This window comes from Carlito syrichta, unplaced genomic scaffold (assembly GCF_000164805.1).
Source record: "Carlito syrichta isolate Samal-C Ts95f unplaced genomic scaffold, Tarsius_syrichta-2.0.1 Scaffold303195, whole genome shotgun sequence".
NCBI lineage: Eukaryota > Metazoa > Chordata > Mammalia > Primates > Tarsiidae > Carlito > Carlito syrichta.
This window is the reverse complement of record NW_007247291.1, coordinates 412,621-427,444: the sequence shown is the minus strand read 5'-3', so window position 1 is coordinate 427,444 and position 14,824 is coordinate 412,621. Positions and strand designations below refer to the sequence as shown.

The 14,824-nt window shown below is 53.6% G+C and overlaps 1 protein-coding gene across 1 annotated transcript in view; it reads left to right on the top strand.

Moving 5' to 3' along the window:
* The first annotated feature begins 6 nt into the window (after positions 1-6).
* Positions 7-14,824, top strand: part of CUEDC1 (CUE domain containing 1) — a 20,169-nt gene continuing 5,351 nt past the window's right edge. Inside the window, exons 1-6 of the mRNA XM_021712342.1 lie at positions 7-37; positions 5,226-5,353; positions 10,663-10,789; positions 11,493-11,685; positions 12,760-12,843; positions 14,695-14,766. Of these exons, the coding sequence (XP_021568017.1) occupies positions 5,301-5,353; positions 10,663-10,789; positions 11,493-11,685; positions 12,760-12,843; positions 14,695-14,766 (529 nt within the window). The 5' untranslated portion in view covers positions 7-37; positions 5,226-5,300. The remainder of the gene's footprint in view (positions 38-5,225; positions 5,354-10,662; positions 10,790-11,492; positions 11,686-12,759; positions 12,844-14,694; positions 14,767-14,824) is intronic.

Here is a 14,824-nt window from a genome sequence, read left to right as displayed (position 1 = left end):
GGACAGCTCCGACTCGGAGGATAGCATACCGCCGGAGGTAGGGGCGTGCCCCAGGTCATTCTCCGCCTGCTTCAACCGCCTGTCATTTGACCTCTTTGAGGTCTGGGTTCTAACCAGCAAGAGGCTTTAATTTACTTCCTGTGGGGAAACGTGCTATCAAGTCAGCAGGCTTATCTTATGGGGCGAGATCATGCAGTCATTCAGCAAACTGAGCGCCCACTCAGTGGTATGCCAGATGGTACTAGACCCTGAGAAACGTGCTATCAAGTCAGCAGCCTTATCTTATGGGCAGAGATCATGCAGTCATTCAGTAAACACAGAGCAGGCACCAGTGGGATGCCAGGCAGTACTAGACCCTGAGTCAGGGGTCATCAGGATCAAGGCCTTGGTAAAAATGCAGGTGCCTGGGCCCCTGCCTAGCATACTGAGTCCCACTTCCAGGCCTGGAGTCCTCTAGCATGTATTTTTCAAGAAAGGCTCTTGAAGCTCAGGATGTCCACAAGTCACACTGTTTCTGTCCTCCTGGAACTCACAGTCTAGTATGGACTAGACAGAGGTGAGAGTCGGCGCAGATAGCCCACAGTGGTAAGTGTGGATGGAGATGTGGAATCAGCAGAGAGGAGGAGTGGCTTCCCGGAGGAAGGAGTGGATAAGACAGAAGGAAGAACAAAGCAGCGGGAAGGGTGTGCAGGCAAAGAAACAGTTTGTACAAAGGCTGGAGGTGAGAGAGCACGTGATAGGTTAGGGTTGGAGGGGTAGGAGACAAGGGAGGTTGACAAATCATTGAGAGAGAGAGTGGGACTGTGTCCTGAAAGCATAGGGAGCCATGGGAGGTGGGTGACATTTCAGACTTGCAAGTCACATCGCCCTGACCATGGCGTGATGGGGGCAGTGGTGAGCTGCACCCAAGCAGTGCTGCTCCAGGAAGCGACTGAGGAGGGGGGACTGCCACACTGCATGAAAGTCACCTTCTGGGAGTGGCCTGTCCTCCCCAGTCCCACCCAAGAGTTCAGTGCACGTCTGGTCCCCCAGGATCCCCAGAGCCTGAAGTGCTAGGTGCAGGAAGGTGAGGCACCCAGGGTCTGTCAGAGAGATGGTTGCTGTCTGCAGGACTGTCTGGGACATGCAGCTGTGGACAAGACAAGGGCCCAGCAGACAGGATTTAATTCCACTCTTTGTTGAGTCCCAAACATGTGCCAGGCATTGGCCTAAGTGCTTTAGATGTGTCATGTCTTCTGATCCTCATATGGGATGGTATTGTTATCACCCGTGTTCATTGCTCTCCTTTAATCAGTCATGCTTGCTCTCTCTCCCTTAGTGGGTACTGCTAGGACTTCTGGTGGTGGAGGAGCAGCTCTGTGGGCAAAGACATCTGGCTTGACCCTGTGTCACTTGCAGCACCCAGGACAGTCCAGGCACAGAGCAGGCACTTGGGGAATAGTTGTTGAATGAATAAATGTTGCTGCTTATCTTTGCACGGCTTTCTATTATCTCTCTCTGTATGAGACCACATCTTTGATTAGTCAGTGGATGGAGTTTTGGAAAACCCAGATCTTCCTTGTAGAAAGGAAGGGTGAGGCCAGGCATGGTGGCTTAAGCCCGTAATCCCAGCACTTTGGGAGGCCGAGGCAGGAGGATTGCTTGAGCCCAGGAGGTTGAGACCAACCTAGGCAACATAGTGAGATCTCGTCTCTACAAAAAAATAAAAAAATAAAAAAATAAATAACCGGACATGGTGGCACACACCTGTAGTCTTAGTTACCTAGAAGGCTGAGGTGGAAGGATCACCTGAGCCAGGAGGTCGAGGCTGCGGTAAGCCATGGCCAGACTGGGCGACAGAGTGAGACTCCAACTCAAAAAAAAAAAAAAGGAAAAGAAAGAAAGAAAGAAAGGAGGGGTGAGAGAAAGAGAAAGAGAGAGTGTGAGTGGGTGTGTGTTTGCAGATATAGTTGACCCTTGAAAAATGTAGGATTAGGGGTGCCAACCCCAACCTTCTGTCAAAAATCCATGGAGAACTTTTGACTTTCCCAGAATTTAACTACTAATAGCCTACTGTTGACTGGAAGCCTTGCTGATCATATAAACAGCTGATTAACCTGTATTTTGTATGTTATATGTATTGTATACTGTATCCTTACAATAAAGTAAGCTAGAAAAAAGAAAACGTTATTAAGAAAGTCATCAGGAAGAGAAAACATGTTTAGTATTCATTAAGTGGAGGTGCATCATCATAAAGGTCTTCAGCCTCGTCCTCACACAGGGCAGCTGAGAAAGGAGGAAGAGGAGGGGTGGGTCTTGCTGTCTCCGGGGTCAGAGGTGGAAGAAAATCCATGAAGAAGTCGACCTGCACAGTTCAAATTCATGTTATTCCAGGGCCAGCTGGATGTCCTTTAAGTGTGAGCTGGAAAGAAAGTTCTCACAAGCGTTAGCCCTTACTACGGTCTCATTTGACCTGTCAGTTTGGCAGATCGAACACTCTTTCCTCCTTTGTCCTTGGTACCCGCACCTCGTGCACCTCCCCAAGGCATCCTAGGATGGCCTGCACTGAGCACGCACTTCTGTTTCTCTAAGAATCTTGCCTTCCAAATCGAGCCCCTTCTCAGCAACCCCCCTCTCCCTTGGCTGTTTCCCCAGCCCCCAACGCTGGAGCTCTGCCTGGGCCCATCGGCAGGCAGTTCCTGAGCCAGCGGAAAGTGCTTCGGAAAATTTATGAGCAGCAGCTGGAATGACAGTAACTGCTGACTGGAAAAAGCCCCCTCTCTGGGGAGTGACGGATGGTGGGTGGGCCTGAGGGGTATCCTTGCAGAGAAATCTTTCCTGTCTGATCAGTGGCCTAGGCCCTCCTCTCTCCGGGCACCTGGCAGGCATCCCTCAATCATACACCCAGGGGTCCACAGAGCCCAAAACTCCAGCACCTTTAGAGCCAGAAGAGCAACCGCTCTGTGGCTGGTGGGGTGGGGGGAGAGAGGCAGCGAGGCCAGAAACGTGCCCGGGGTTGCTGTCTCTGGGGCTTGGGGTCTGCCTTCCGGAGCCTGTCTGGCCCACTGCCTGCCTCCTCTGTGTTCCTCAGTGCTCTGCAGGAGCCTCTGGTGAACGTCTGGGCTTGTTGCCCAGGAGGCTGCACTTTGGGAGCAGGAGAGGGCCTCCTGCTGTGGCCGAGGGGCCTGACCACCCTGAGTCTGGGGGCCGACTGCTGTTGGCCAATGCCAGAGGAAACCCCAAGCAGTTTCCTTCTGGGAACAGTTCCTACTGAGCTCTCCTCCTACTTCCCACATTTCGCCCCGACCAACCTCGGTGGACCGGGACCAACTTTGGTGGGAATGGGCTGGGCCAGCCACCAAGACTGGTGGTGGTTGGCTTCAAGGCCCCAGCCTGGAACCCTGTCCTACAGAACAGAAAGAGGACAGCAGCAGCCAGTTCTCTGTATGCGCCAGGCACCAGAGATTTGTCAGCAAGCAGGAGCAGAGCCTGTGGTGGTTTCTCTCTTTTTTTTTCTCCTTGTGGAAATTTGGGGTAAGCAGAGCTGTGACCTGCCAAGCAGCTACATTCTTCTTTCCTGTAGAAGCATCTGTTTAAATACTTTCCACCTCAAAGAACGTTAGTGCATTCCAGGGCGGGAGGCCTCCTTGGGTTGGTTGGGCTGTGTGTACACAGAACACTGCAGAGAGAGAGAGAGAGAGAGAGAGAGAGAGAGAGAGAGAGAGAGAGAGAGAGAGAGAGAGAGAGAGAGAGAACATGAACGCATGCTCACATGTGGGCTCACCCACCCATCTTCCAGGGTGTTCCTGCAAGGCTGCGTGCTGGGCATGGCTGGGCTCTGAGCAAGGATGTGCCAGTGCAGCCTGGTCCAGCCCATACTTGCAGAGGCAGCTTTAGTGGTGACTTCTGCAAACTTGCTCGGGAGATTTGCAGCCTCTGCATCCTCTCCATGTTCTGTGGTCTCACAGGGGATGTGGGGCATGAGCAGAAGGTTGAAGTGTGGGCCAGAATGGGATGTGGCATCTCCTGCTCAGTGGCTGCCTCCTGCCCCAGACTCCTCTGTGGATTTGTGGGAAAGGGCCTGGGTCACTCATGTAGCGGGAGCCCCAGGCTTTGTCTAGTCCTTGGCCTCTCCCTGCCCCCTCTTCCTGACTCCCAGATGAATACAGGAGTCCAGGAGTAAGGGCAGGCTTCCCGGGCGTTCCCTCACCACCATCCAGCCTGGGTGTGCAGTCATTGCACCAACAGGGGGGACCTTTTTGGTCCAAGCTGAAGACTCAGTTCTAAAGAGTCTGTGGCTTTTGCCGTGTCACTTACCCTGGGCATCAGTTTCCTCATTTGTAAAATGGGAGTAATGATTCATATCTGACTGTGCCGGGTTGTTTGAGGTTAAGATGAGGTAATGGATGTGGAAGTACTTTGAGAGAGGGTATGAATGATGCTATCATCAAAGAATAGCGCGTGTGTGGAAGAGTCCATGAGTCACAAGCATGCAGCTCGGGAGTTTCATGGCATGTGTTCACTGGATCAAGAACCTTCCTTAGCAGAACCTGGACCCTGCCCTTCCCTGCTTCCAGAGGGTACACTGCTCTGACTCCTGTCACTGTGTCTGTTTTGCTGTTTTTGAACCTCATGGGATGCATAATGCTGCCATGAACATGTTCTGGGTACACATACTTTCATGTCTACGGAGTACGCTAGAATGGCAGGGTCAGAGGTGGCCATGTGTTTAGCATTTACAAAAAAGCAAATAGTTTTCCAAAGTGGTGTTGGTTATATTGCTTTGCATGCTCACCGGCAAGGCACAGGTTTCCCTTATTACACATTCTCATCCGCACTTGGTTTTGTCTGAATGTTATTTGAGTTCAAGGAAGGATTATTATTTTATTATTTTATTTATTTATTTGTTGAGTTGGAGTCTCACTCTCACCCAGACTAGAGTGCAGTGGCCACTCCCGGCCACCGCAGCCTCAACCTGCTGGGGTCCGGCAACCCTTCCGCCTCAGCCTTCCAAGTAGCTGAAACTACAGGCATGCGCTACCACACCCGGCTAATTTTTGATTTATTGTAGAGATGAGGTCTCACTAAGTTGCCCAGGTGGGTCTCGAACCCGCTGGCTCAGGCAATCCACTCACCTCGGCCTCCCAAAGTGCTGGGATTATAGGCTGAGCCACCGAGCCCGGCCTCAAGGAAGGATTATTAACTTTTTTATTTTTTATTTTTTTTTTTTGCTGTCTCTGACTTAGATCTTGGAGAGGACTTTGGAACCTGACAGCTCCGATGAAGAGCCCCCACCTGTGTACTCCCCACCAGCTTACCACATGCACATGTTTGACCGGCCTTACCCTCTGGCTCCCCCAACTCCACCTCCCCGGTGAGAATCTGTCTTGTCTCAGAGTGCAGGGTGGTTGGGAGGGGGATCAGGAGTTGAGTTGTGTACAAACACAGTGGGAACTTGACTGGACCCCTCAGTATATTATTCCACCAAGGACAGGCTTCTATTGCAAGCAAGAGACATTTTAGCTAGATACCACGAGAGCTTTCAAAATGTAAGGATTGCAAGATCAAACGTTTACTAAATTTTTGCTCTAGGCTAGGTGATATGTCCCATACCATACGGGACACAGAGGCTCAGCCTCTGCTTTCTGGGAGCCTATGCTCAGGGCACATGCCAAGTGGGAATGACAAACACATGGGATGTGTACTGACACTTTCCCTCCTGAGCTCATGGCAAGCATTACTAATTAATTACTGTGCTCTTTCCTGCCAAGCCAAGACAGAACTTCCGAATCCTTCCCAACACAGCACTCCAATTCAGTAGTCAGTCATCGATGGAATGGCTGTGTGCTGTCTTGGGCTAGGGATCTTATGGGGATTTGAAGCAATGCAAACAAGACTCTTTTGTTGGGGTAGTTTGATAACTGGAGACAGGGAGCAGACAGTGAGGTCCCTGGAAACTTCTTCCAGGTTAGAGACTCTAATTTGGAAGCTTACAATGAAGCTAGTTGTCAACGGGGTTCCAGGGGTCTCTGACTGAGGCACTTGTTTTTCTGGTCTCCATGTTTAGTTTGAGGCTACTGGAGTGGAGCTGTGGCCTCTTTGTCCCGGAGCTCCTGTTCCTTAAAATGACTCAGACCTGGGTGGGGAGGGGTGGGCAAGATGATGGAACAGGGGACTGTCCCTAGCCCAGAAGGGAAGGCTCCAAGCAGTGGGAGTGGAGAACTCTGTTTTCACACAGGTATAGCTCATTTGTTAAGCACCTTCCCATGCCAGACGCTGAGAAGGTTCTTTTCCCACATCATCACATTTAGAACAGAGGTGACCACCGTTGGCATCATCCCCATTTTACAGATGAGGAAACTGAGCCTCAAAAGGTTTCATAACTTCCCCAAGACCAAGAGCTGGGATTCGAATCCAGGCCATTCTGAATTCAAAGCTAATCACGCTTCACTGCTGTGTCCTGTCACCTCCCTATGCAGTAAAATCTCTGTGATTCCAGCTTAGGGAGCTGACAGAGTCCTAGAGAGTTACTGAGAGGAGGGAGGGTATTGTTCCGAGTCAGGGACAGGAAGAGAGCTAGGGTCTTTATCACTGTAAGAGACAGTCTCAGTGTATGTGTTTAAAATAGAGTTGGGGGTCTCACTATGTTGTCCAGGGTAGACTTGACTTCCTTGACTTCATTGATCCTCCAGCCTCAGCCTCCCAAGTAGCTGGGATTGTAGGTCTATGCCACCACACCTGACTGAGCTTTCTAGTCTAAGTGTGGTGTGGGTATCCTGGCCCACATCCTCTCCTGCTGTGAGTAGTAGGGCTGGGGGTCAAGGGCAGTGCAGCCCAGGATGGGAGCTTCTCTTGGGGGCAAGGTGACCTCAGCCCTGGACCAAGGCTCAGGAAGCTTTGTTCAGACCCTGTGGACTTTGGAGAAGTTATTGCCCTTGCTGGAGTTTCCAGGGCCTGACCTAGGAAGTAGAGACTTTGCTGGACTGGAAGTGGATCACTGAAGAGAACTTGAGCTATGGAGTCAGACAGAAGCAGACTGCTCTCCCCACCTACTTCCTTCAAGCAGCCTAACTTCTGATTCTTCAGGTGCCTCTGCTGTGTGGCCTTTGGCCCATGACTTAACCTCTCTGAGCTTCATTTGCCTCTTATGAAGTGAGAATACTGATTTCTGCCTCAGCACTGTCATGAGGATTGAATGAGCTGTGGTGTGTGAAGCACTCTGCACAGTGCCATATGGCCCAGACCCATGCAGGTGGTCTACTGTTCCTGCCTGCTCCCCACCCCCCGGCTGTACTGGCTGGCCTGAGTTCTGCTCTAACTTGAACATAGAGACCAGTGGCAAGGCTCCCCCAGGGTTTGGAAGAGGCCGGTGTCCCTGTGCCCAGGATGGCTCTGCCAGACCCAGATCTACCCCTAGGCCATCTCCAGGACCCTGTCTAGGACATCAATTTCCAGCGTTTGTTGAGTCGTGTGTGAAACAGAGAGGAATGCCTTGCTACCCCACCTTCAACTCTCAGAGAAAGTGGAGTCTGGGGAAGCCATGGACACAGGGGCAGGGAAGGCTGCCTAAAGAGACTGGGGTCCACTCTGTGACCTGGAGACCACACTGGCAGTAGTCTGGAAAAGCAGAGGACAGAAAAGTGTTCCGGGCAAAGGAACAGCATGTAAAAAGGCCTGGAGGCAGGAAAGAGGGAACCATCTAGCCAACCCTTGGAAGTATCTAACAGCTGAGTGAGGCTGGAGAGGCCAGCAGATCATGGGGGCCTCGTGACCCTCCGGTAAGCTTTGATCTGGCAGCCAGTGGGGAGCCAATGAAGGGCTTTAGGCTGGAGGGTGATAGGAGCAAGTTAGGTTTTTAGAAATCTTTCTCTGGCTGCTGAGGGAGATCAGATTTGTGTGGGGAAATGGCCTAGAGTTCTGCTCTAACTTGAACATAGAGACCAGTGGCAAGGCTCCCCCCAGGGTTTGGAAGAGGCAGGTGTCCCTGTGCCCAGGATGACTCTGCCAGGCCCAGATCTACCCCTAGGCCATCCCCTTCTGCCACCTCCAGCCACTGGGGGACCTGAGAGCCTGCAGACAGGGCAGAGCTTGGACATTATCCTGCTGGGACACAGAGAGGCAGGGCCATCCCAGGGAGCATGCTTGGAATGTCAGGACCTGGGCTCAGGTTGTGCCCAGATGATCTGTGTACCCTGGGACAGGGCCTGATCCTATCTGGACCTCAATGTCCAGTCTTTACCAAAAATCCAGCTTAGAAGCTCTGTGTCTGGAATCCTTCCCCATCAGGTCTGATGTTCCATGGCTAAACCTGGGGATTGGATGGGGCTGAAGATTCTTTCTAGTTTGGGGGTCCAGGGAGGAGGACGCTGACCAGGAGCTCTACCCCAGTCTTATCTCCTTCCCCTCCCCCAGCCTGTCCTTTTGTTCATCTTTCTGAAAGTCTCTGAAGGGGGGAGGGGGGACGGACCCTTCCCGCACAGGCCGCCTGCTGTTTTTCTCTTGAAATTACAGCCTTGGAAGTTTTTTATTTGCCTCTCAGCTCATTTCTGACATTCCTTTCCGACCACAATGGAGTTGCCCAGACTGCCTGTGCTCAGGGCCCCTGGCTCACGCAGCTGTGGCTGACCTCATCTCTACCCACCCGTGCCAGGCAAGGGCCCGGGAGGGGGCTGGGCCTGTCCTTCCTTCAGGACCAGGGCCTGGCGGCAAGGGAGACACAGCTGAGAGCAGGGGCCTGCCTCACCTTGTCCCCTTCCCAACTTGAATTTCTCAGTGGTGAGAGGCATCCAAATGCAACTCTGGGGCTCTCCCTCCACTGCTCTCCTGGGTAGCTCCAGGTCATGGTTAAGTTGGGAGTGGGCACCCATGTCCCAGATGAAGACTCTGAGACCCAAGGAATGGTAACACTACTGCAGAGGATTTCTGCCCGCTGTGGCTAGAGGTGGTCTGCACATCCCTGAGAGGTGAGGCATCCTCTCCCCTGCCTCTCAGGCCTTTAGAGAAAAATGAGAACAGTGACAGGAGGTGGCCAAGCGATGCAGAAAGAAATCCGGCCTGGGACTGGGAGTCCCAGATCATGACGCAAGCTTCGCTCCAATCCGTTCCCTCTCCCTCTTCTGTATGGCGAGAGGGTGGACGAGGCGTGCTGGGGTTCCCTTGGCTCCAATCCACCAGCACTGAGCTCCCACCAGGCACTTAGCAGCTGGTTATCCGTCTGCCGCCGCCCCCGCCCCTTCCTCTCGCCTTCCTCGGCCACCCGCCCAAAATAGAAAAGGAAAGGAAGCTATTTCCATAGTCAGCGGCAGCCCGGAAAAGCTCCCCTCCAGTGAGGGGGCGGGCGGGATTCCTGGAGCTGGAGACCAAATCAAAGCCAGGCCCAGGGCGAGAGTGGCCCCCACCGCTGGCCCTTGTCAGTGTGTCATTTCCCTGATTCAGCAGAACACGTGCCCTGCGGTTGCCACGCCACAGGCTGCCACGGAGCTGTGGGGAGATCTTGGCCAGGATCCAGGCTACTCTCAGGCCCTGGTGGAAGGGTGGGGGTCAGGGAAGATGTGTGCTGCCCCCATCTCCCCCAGTTGACCCCTGGCACAGAGCTCCTGTGACACTACTGGCCTAGGAAGAGCGGCTCCTGATTACCCTTGGAATGAGAGCTGTCCATACCCGCCTCTCTATATGCCGTTTCGGAACAGCGTTCAAGACACAGCCTTAGGGCCAGGTGCAGCGGCTCACGCCTGTAATCCCTGCGCTTTGGGAGTCTGAGGAGGGAGGATCGCTTGAGGCCCGGAGTTTGAGACCAGCCTGGACACCATAATGAGACCCTGTCGCTACGAAAAATCAAAAAGCATTTTTTAAATTAGCCCAGCATAGTGGCACACACCTATAGTCGTAGCTACTCAGGAGGCTGAGTTGGGAGGATCTCTTGAGCCCAGGAGGTCAAGGCTGCAGTGAGCTATGATTGCACTACTGCAGTCCGGCCTGAGCAAAACAAAACAAACAACCAAACAAAAAAGCCTCATAGGGCTCCCAAGCACCTTGGCAGGGAGGTAGCAGTTTCCAGATGAGGAAACTGAGCCCCAGAAGGAAGCAGGGTCTCACTCAAGACAGCGCCCCTGGCTTGTGGCTGAGCCAGAACTGGAACCTCTTCTGCTTTACCTTCTCTAGGGAAGCTGGCATCTGCCTGTGTCCCCTCCTCAGCAAGCCATCAGGCCGCAGGCTGTGCTGGTAGAGGACTGTGTGTCTGTTCATTTGGATCGTACCTGTTACTCAGCAACCATGAGCCTGACGCTATGCCAGCTGCTAGGGCTATGAGCATGAAAGGCAACGTCCCTGGCTGTCTTTAGAGGACACTCATAAATGTCTAGTCTAAATCCATAGTGTCTCACATGAGTACCAAGGACAGAGAGCTCTCTGGGTCTAGGGACCTGGAGGGCACTGAGTGATTGGAGAGCCATGAATGTCCGGCTCAGCAGGTGCCCAGCCTGAGGCCGAGGCTGGGGAGTTCACTAATCCTGGTTTGGAAGGGTCTCCAGCGATGACACAGAGTGATGGGCCTTGGTCCTGGAGGCAGTGGTGGCCATGGGAAGCTCTGAGCAGGATCCGACCTGCCTGAGGACATGGTGTAATGGGTCGAGAGACCTGGGCTTGGGTTTGACGGCTCCCTCCTCGTCACCTCCTACTCCCCAGAATCGACGTGCTGGGCTCTGGACCCCCTACAAGCCAGAGACGCTATCGGAACTGGAACCCCCCACTGCTGGGCAACCTCCCAGATGATTTCCTCCGTATCCTACCCCAGCAACTGGACATCATCCAGGTACAGGGCTGCCCTCCCCTCCACTCCCACCTGCCTGTCCAGCCTCTTTCTTTTCCCACACAAATTGTGCCAGCCAGTTTTGCTTCCTGATTTTTAACCCAGGCTGAGCTGTTTCTGTTGCTCTGGGTTTGTAGGGAAAGAACGCTGAACCAAAAGCCTCACTTCCTGTCTGGGCTTGTAAGTTTCCTTTTCTACTCAGGGAAGGTGACGGCCTGAGGAGGCTCTCTGCTGTGTCCTTCGGGCTGGAGAGAGGCGGGTATGGGGCGGCCAATGGCAGAGGGCCAGAGGGAACTTCTTCCCAAATGTTGGCCTGCCCCAAGATGCCCCCTGCAGTGGGGGCAGGTGCACCCTGAAGGCGGCTGGTGCAGGGAGAAGTTTGGGTCTGGGAATCCATGTGTAGGTCATTGAACAGTTTGCAAATCCCTTTCTCAAGATTGTTCAGGCTGTAAATGAAGATATGCGGTGGTCCATGGTGCGGAGGAAAAATAGTTTTTAAGTCCTTGCTGCTTCCCTAGCATTGAGGGCTCTGACCTGTTCCTTTGGATTTTGGCTGACAACTAGGTCTCACTAGGAGCTGCGGGCCTCAGGGTGGGGGGGCTGTAGGCTCCTGGGAAAGGGCATGAATACACTCAGATGGACGTGGATGTTTATGCAGCACATGCCCCTGTAAATAGGCATTCAGCATGCTTGCTCCCCTCCTCAGGGTAACCCAGGGGGCCCCAAGCCTGTGAGTGGAGAGGGAGGTCTGCCTGCCACGGCCAGGCCTGGGCCCCGAGACCAGGAGAGCCGCTGGAAGCAGTACCTGGAGGACGAGAGGATTGCGCTCTTCCTGCAAAATGAGGAGTTCATGAAGGAGCTGCAACGCAACCGTGACTTCCTTCTTGCTCTGGAGAGAGGTGGGCCCTGGGCGGGGCGAGGGGGGGGGATTTGAGGGGACACAGGGGAGGTGGAGCCGCTTCTCTGTGGCTGAAGAAGGGAAGTGATGCTGGCTTTAGCCTTGGGGCTCAGGAGAGCACTGAGCTGGGGACCGGGGTGCCAGGTGCTTCCCATCCTGCAAGTTATCCCACCAAGTTATCCCATGGAAGCCCCAGAATTCTGCCGGTGGGGACCTCGGTTGCCAGCCACCCCTTCTCCCTCCCTCAGGACTCAGAGGAAGAGGGGCATGCCCATTTCGGTCTCTCCTTTTTGTTGCATATCTGCTCTGTGCCAGGCACAGGCCTTGGCACAGGGCGATGGGGGGGATAAGGTGCCCTTCCTCTCAGAGCACCTGCCACAAGGCGGGTGTGGTATGACTGAGTTCATGAGCACCTGAGTGGAGACTCCCTGAGTGGAGGACCTTAGTGGTGGGCTCTCAAACTTTTGAGGTATTTGGGTTGTCTTTGGGCTGTGGACCCTGCTCTGCAGCCTGGTTGCCCTTCCAAACTGAAGGGTGGGAGTGTGTTTGTGCTGGAGGAGGTGAGAGGGCTGTGGAGTTCTGTTCCTGTGACAGTCACAGGGTGAGAGCTTGTGTGTGTGTGTGTGTGTGTGTGTGTGTGTGTGTGTGTGTGTGTGTAATGTATAATGTGTCTGTGGTGGAGGAGCAAATTGTGCAGGGAAAATGTTGGGCTGAGAGGAGAAGCCCAAGGCTGGCTCCAACTCTGCAGCAGAGGGGTGGGGCGGGGGGAAGGCCTCAGGACCTTTCCTTTTAAATCAGGGGATTTGGATTCTGTGGTCTTGACTCAACAATCTCTCATGGTCCTTCTAATTTTGACACGCTGTCCTTCCAGATGGTTGTCAGGCAGTAGTTTGTATGTTATGGCTGGTTCATTGAGTGCTGGTAGACATGTGTGCATGCATATTTTGTGTGACTGTGTGTGCTCATGTTTGATTCTGGGGGTTCAGCTTCCAACAACCTCCTTCATTTCAACCCAGCCTGTCCTTGGGAGCTCAGGAGCTGACTCTCCTGACCTAAGAACATGGTCCTTTTCCAGATCGATTGAAATATGAATCCCAGAAATCCAAATCCAGCAGCGTGGCTGTCGGAAACGACTTTGGCTTTCCCTCTCCTGTCCCAGGTAACTTACCTTGCCTTCCTGGGAGGGATGTCTGAAGGCATGAGGGGCTTACACCCCAACTTTGCTTTGCGCATTTGGAGTTTGGGAGTAGGGTGTGGAAGCAGACTTGGGGGACCCTTGGCTCCCTCAGCAGGCTGCCCCCACCTCCACACCCACTCTGGAGTGAGATGGCCACTCCATGTAGTTGCTGGATTGGGTCTTACCAATCCAGCTGCTGCCAGGGCTTCTGAGCCCACACCTGTGATCAGCTAACATGAGCTGGCAGAACTCCCAACCTGTATCTGGAGCGTAGGCTAGAAGAGAACACATTGTACCACACAGCGTCCCATGGTGGGGGAGTGGGTAAGAAGGACTCAGAGACTGATGAGGCTTGATCTCTGTCCAGGGGGAGCTTATGGTCTTGTAAGGAGATACGTCCAAGAATCAGGCAGAGCAGACCAGCAAAACTGAGGACACACCTGTTGATTATAGCAAATGTATGGAGCAAAGGAGGACAGGATTAATCTGGGAGAGCTCATTCATTCATTCATTCACTCACTCAACAGCTGGGAAATATCTGCCATCTGCTAGGCCCTGCCCTAGGTGGTAGAGGAAGAGAAAACTTGAGCTTTGTGTACAAGGTAGTGAGAAGCAAGAATTGCCTCAAAAGAGGGCCAGTTCCCTCCACACAAACACCCTAATGACTGAAAGAGGCTGGCAGCAGTGCTACTGGAAGACAGGGAAGGTTGAGCTGGAGCTGGGAACGTGGAGCAGAGGCCTAGGAGTCCCCCGGTTCCACACTCAACACCTGGACTCTGCCTGTGTGTGAACAGTGGCCCTGCCCGGTCGGTGCCCCACGCCCTGCACATATACAAGCTGCCCATCTCAGAGAAAAGCTCAGCAGCTTTTGCCTGAAACAGACTTGGCATCGTGCAGTGGAGTGGGGGTGGGGGAGCAGAAGGAGGGGAGCTCAGTTGATCCCAGCTCCAAGGGAGAAAATCCCGTGGAACTGATTCATAAGCAACAGGCTGGGAGCTTAGACCCCACCAGATGCGCATCTGGGAGTTTTAACCGGAGCCTCTTTCCTTGATCCTGAATTAACTAGAGACACCAGGGCTGCTGAGATGGATCAGAATGACTCAAAGGGGACTTAGCAGGCAAGGTGACTGGGGATTAGCCAAGTTGCAGGATGGAGAGCAGGGGCTTTAGGAAGGCAGGGAGAGACCCAAGTGGGTGCTGAGGGAGCTGGGGACACTGTAGGTGGCCGGCTGGGTTCTGACTCCAGGACTAGCCGCAGTCTTATTCCTGCTCACTGTCGAACTAGCCAGAAACCCTGTGCCTGGGAAGGAGGAGCAGAGGGGGCTGACCCCGGCATGAAGGAGAAGGGACTTGCAAATGCCGGCTCTGTGCCATTACCTCATTGGACTGTCAAAGGCATGTCTAGGGGAACAGGCCCTCGGTGTGTTGGTGAATGTTTAACAGCCGGCTCTGGTGCCGGGGAAGCCTCGTTTGTAGTGCCTGGTGACCTCCGTGGTGGAAATATGCCCCCACGGCTGACTTCAAGCTACCGATGTGACTTCAAGGAATGTAGAGTTGGTCAGAGAAGCAGGTAGTTGAGACCCTAATGCGAGTCGGCTCTCCACTCACACAGCAGACCAAGAGACCGGCCCTATTTCTGCAGAGGAGGAAAGTGAACCCTCAAGGAGGCAGGCATGCGCCTAGAGCCCCGAGTGTCCTCCTTGCTTTAAACTCCTCCTGCTCAGGGAAGAACCTGTTCATCCTTCCTCAGGTGGGAGGATAGGGCTGACACAGCCACCAAAGCCGTTGCTCCCTCTCTTTGGCTGGCCCTCAGCAGGTGTCTCCTCCTTCCAGGAACTGGTGACGCCAACCCTGCTGTGTCTGAAGATGCCTTATTCAGGGACAAGCTGAAGCACATGGGAAAGTGTGAGTCCAGCCCATGCCCCCCTTCCCTCCCCAGCAATTCTGAGATGGCCCCTGTGGT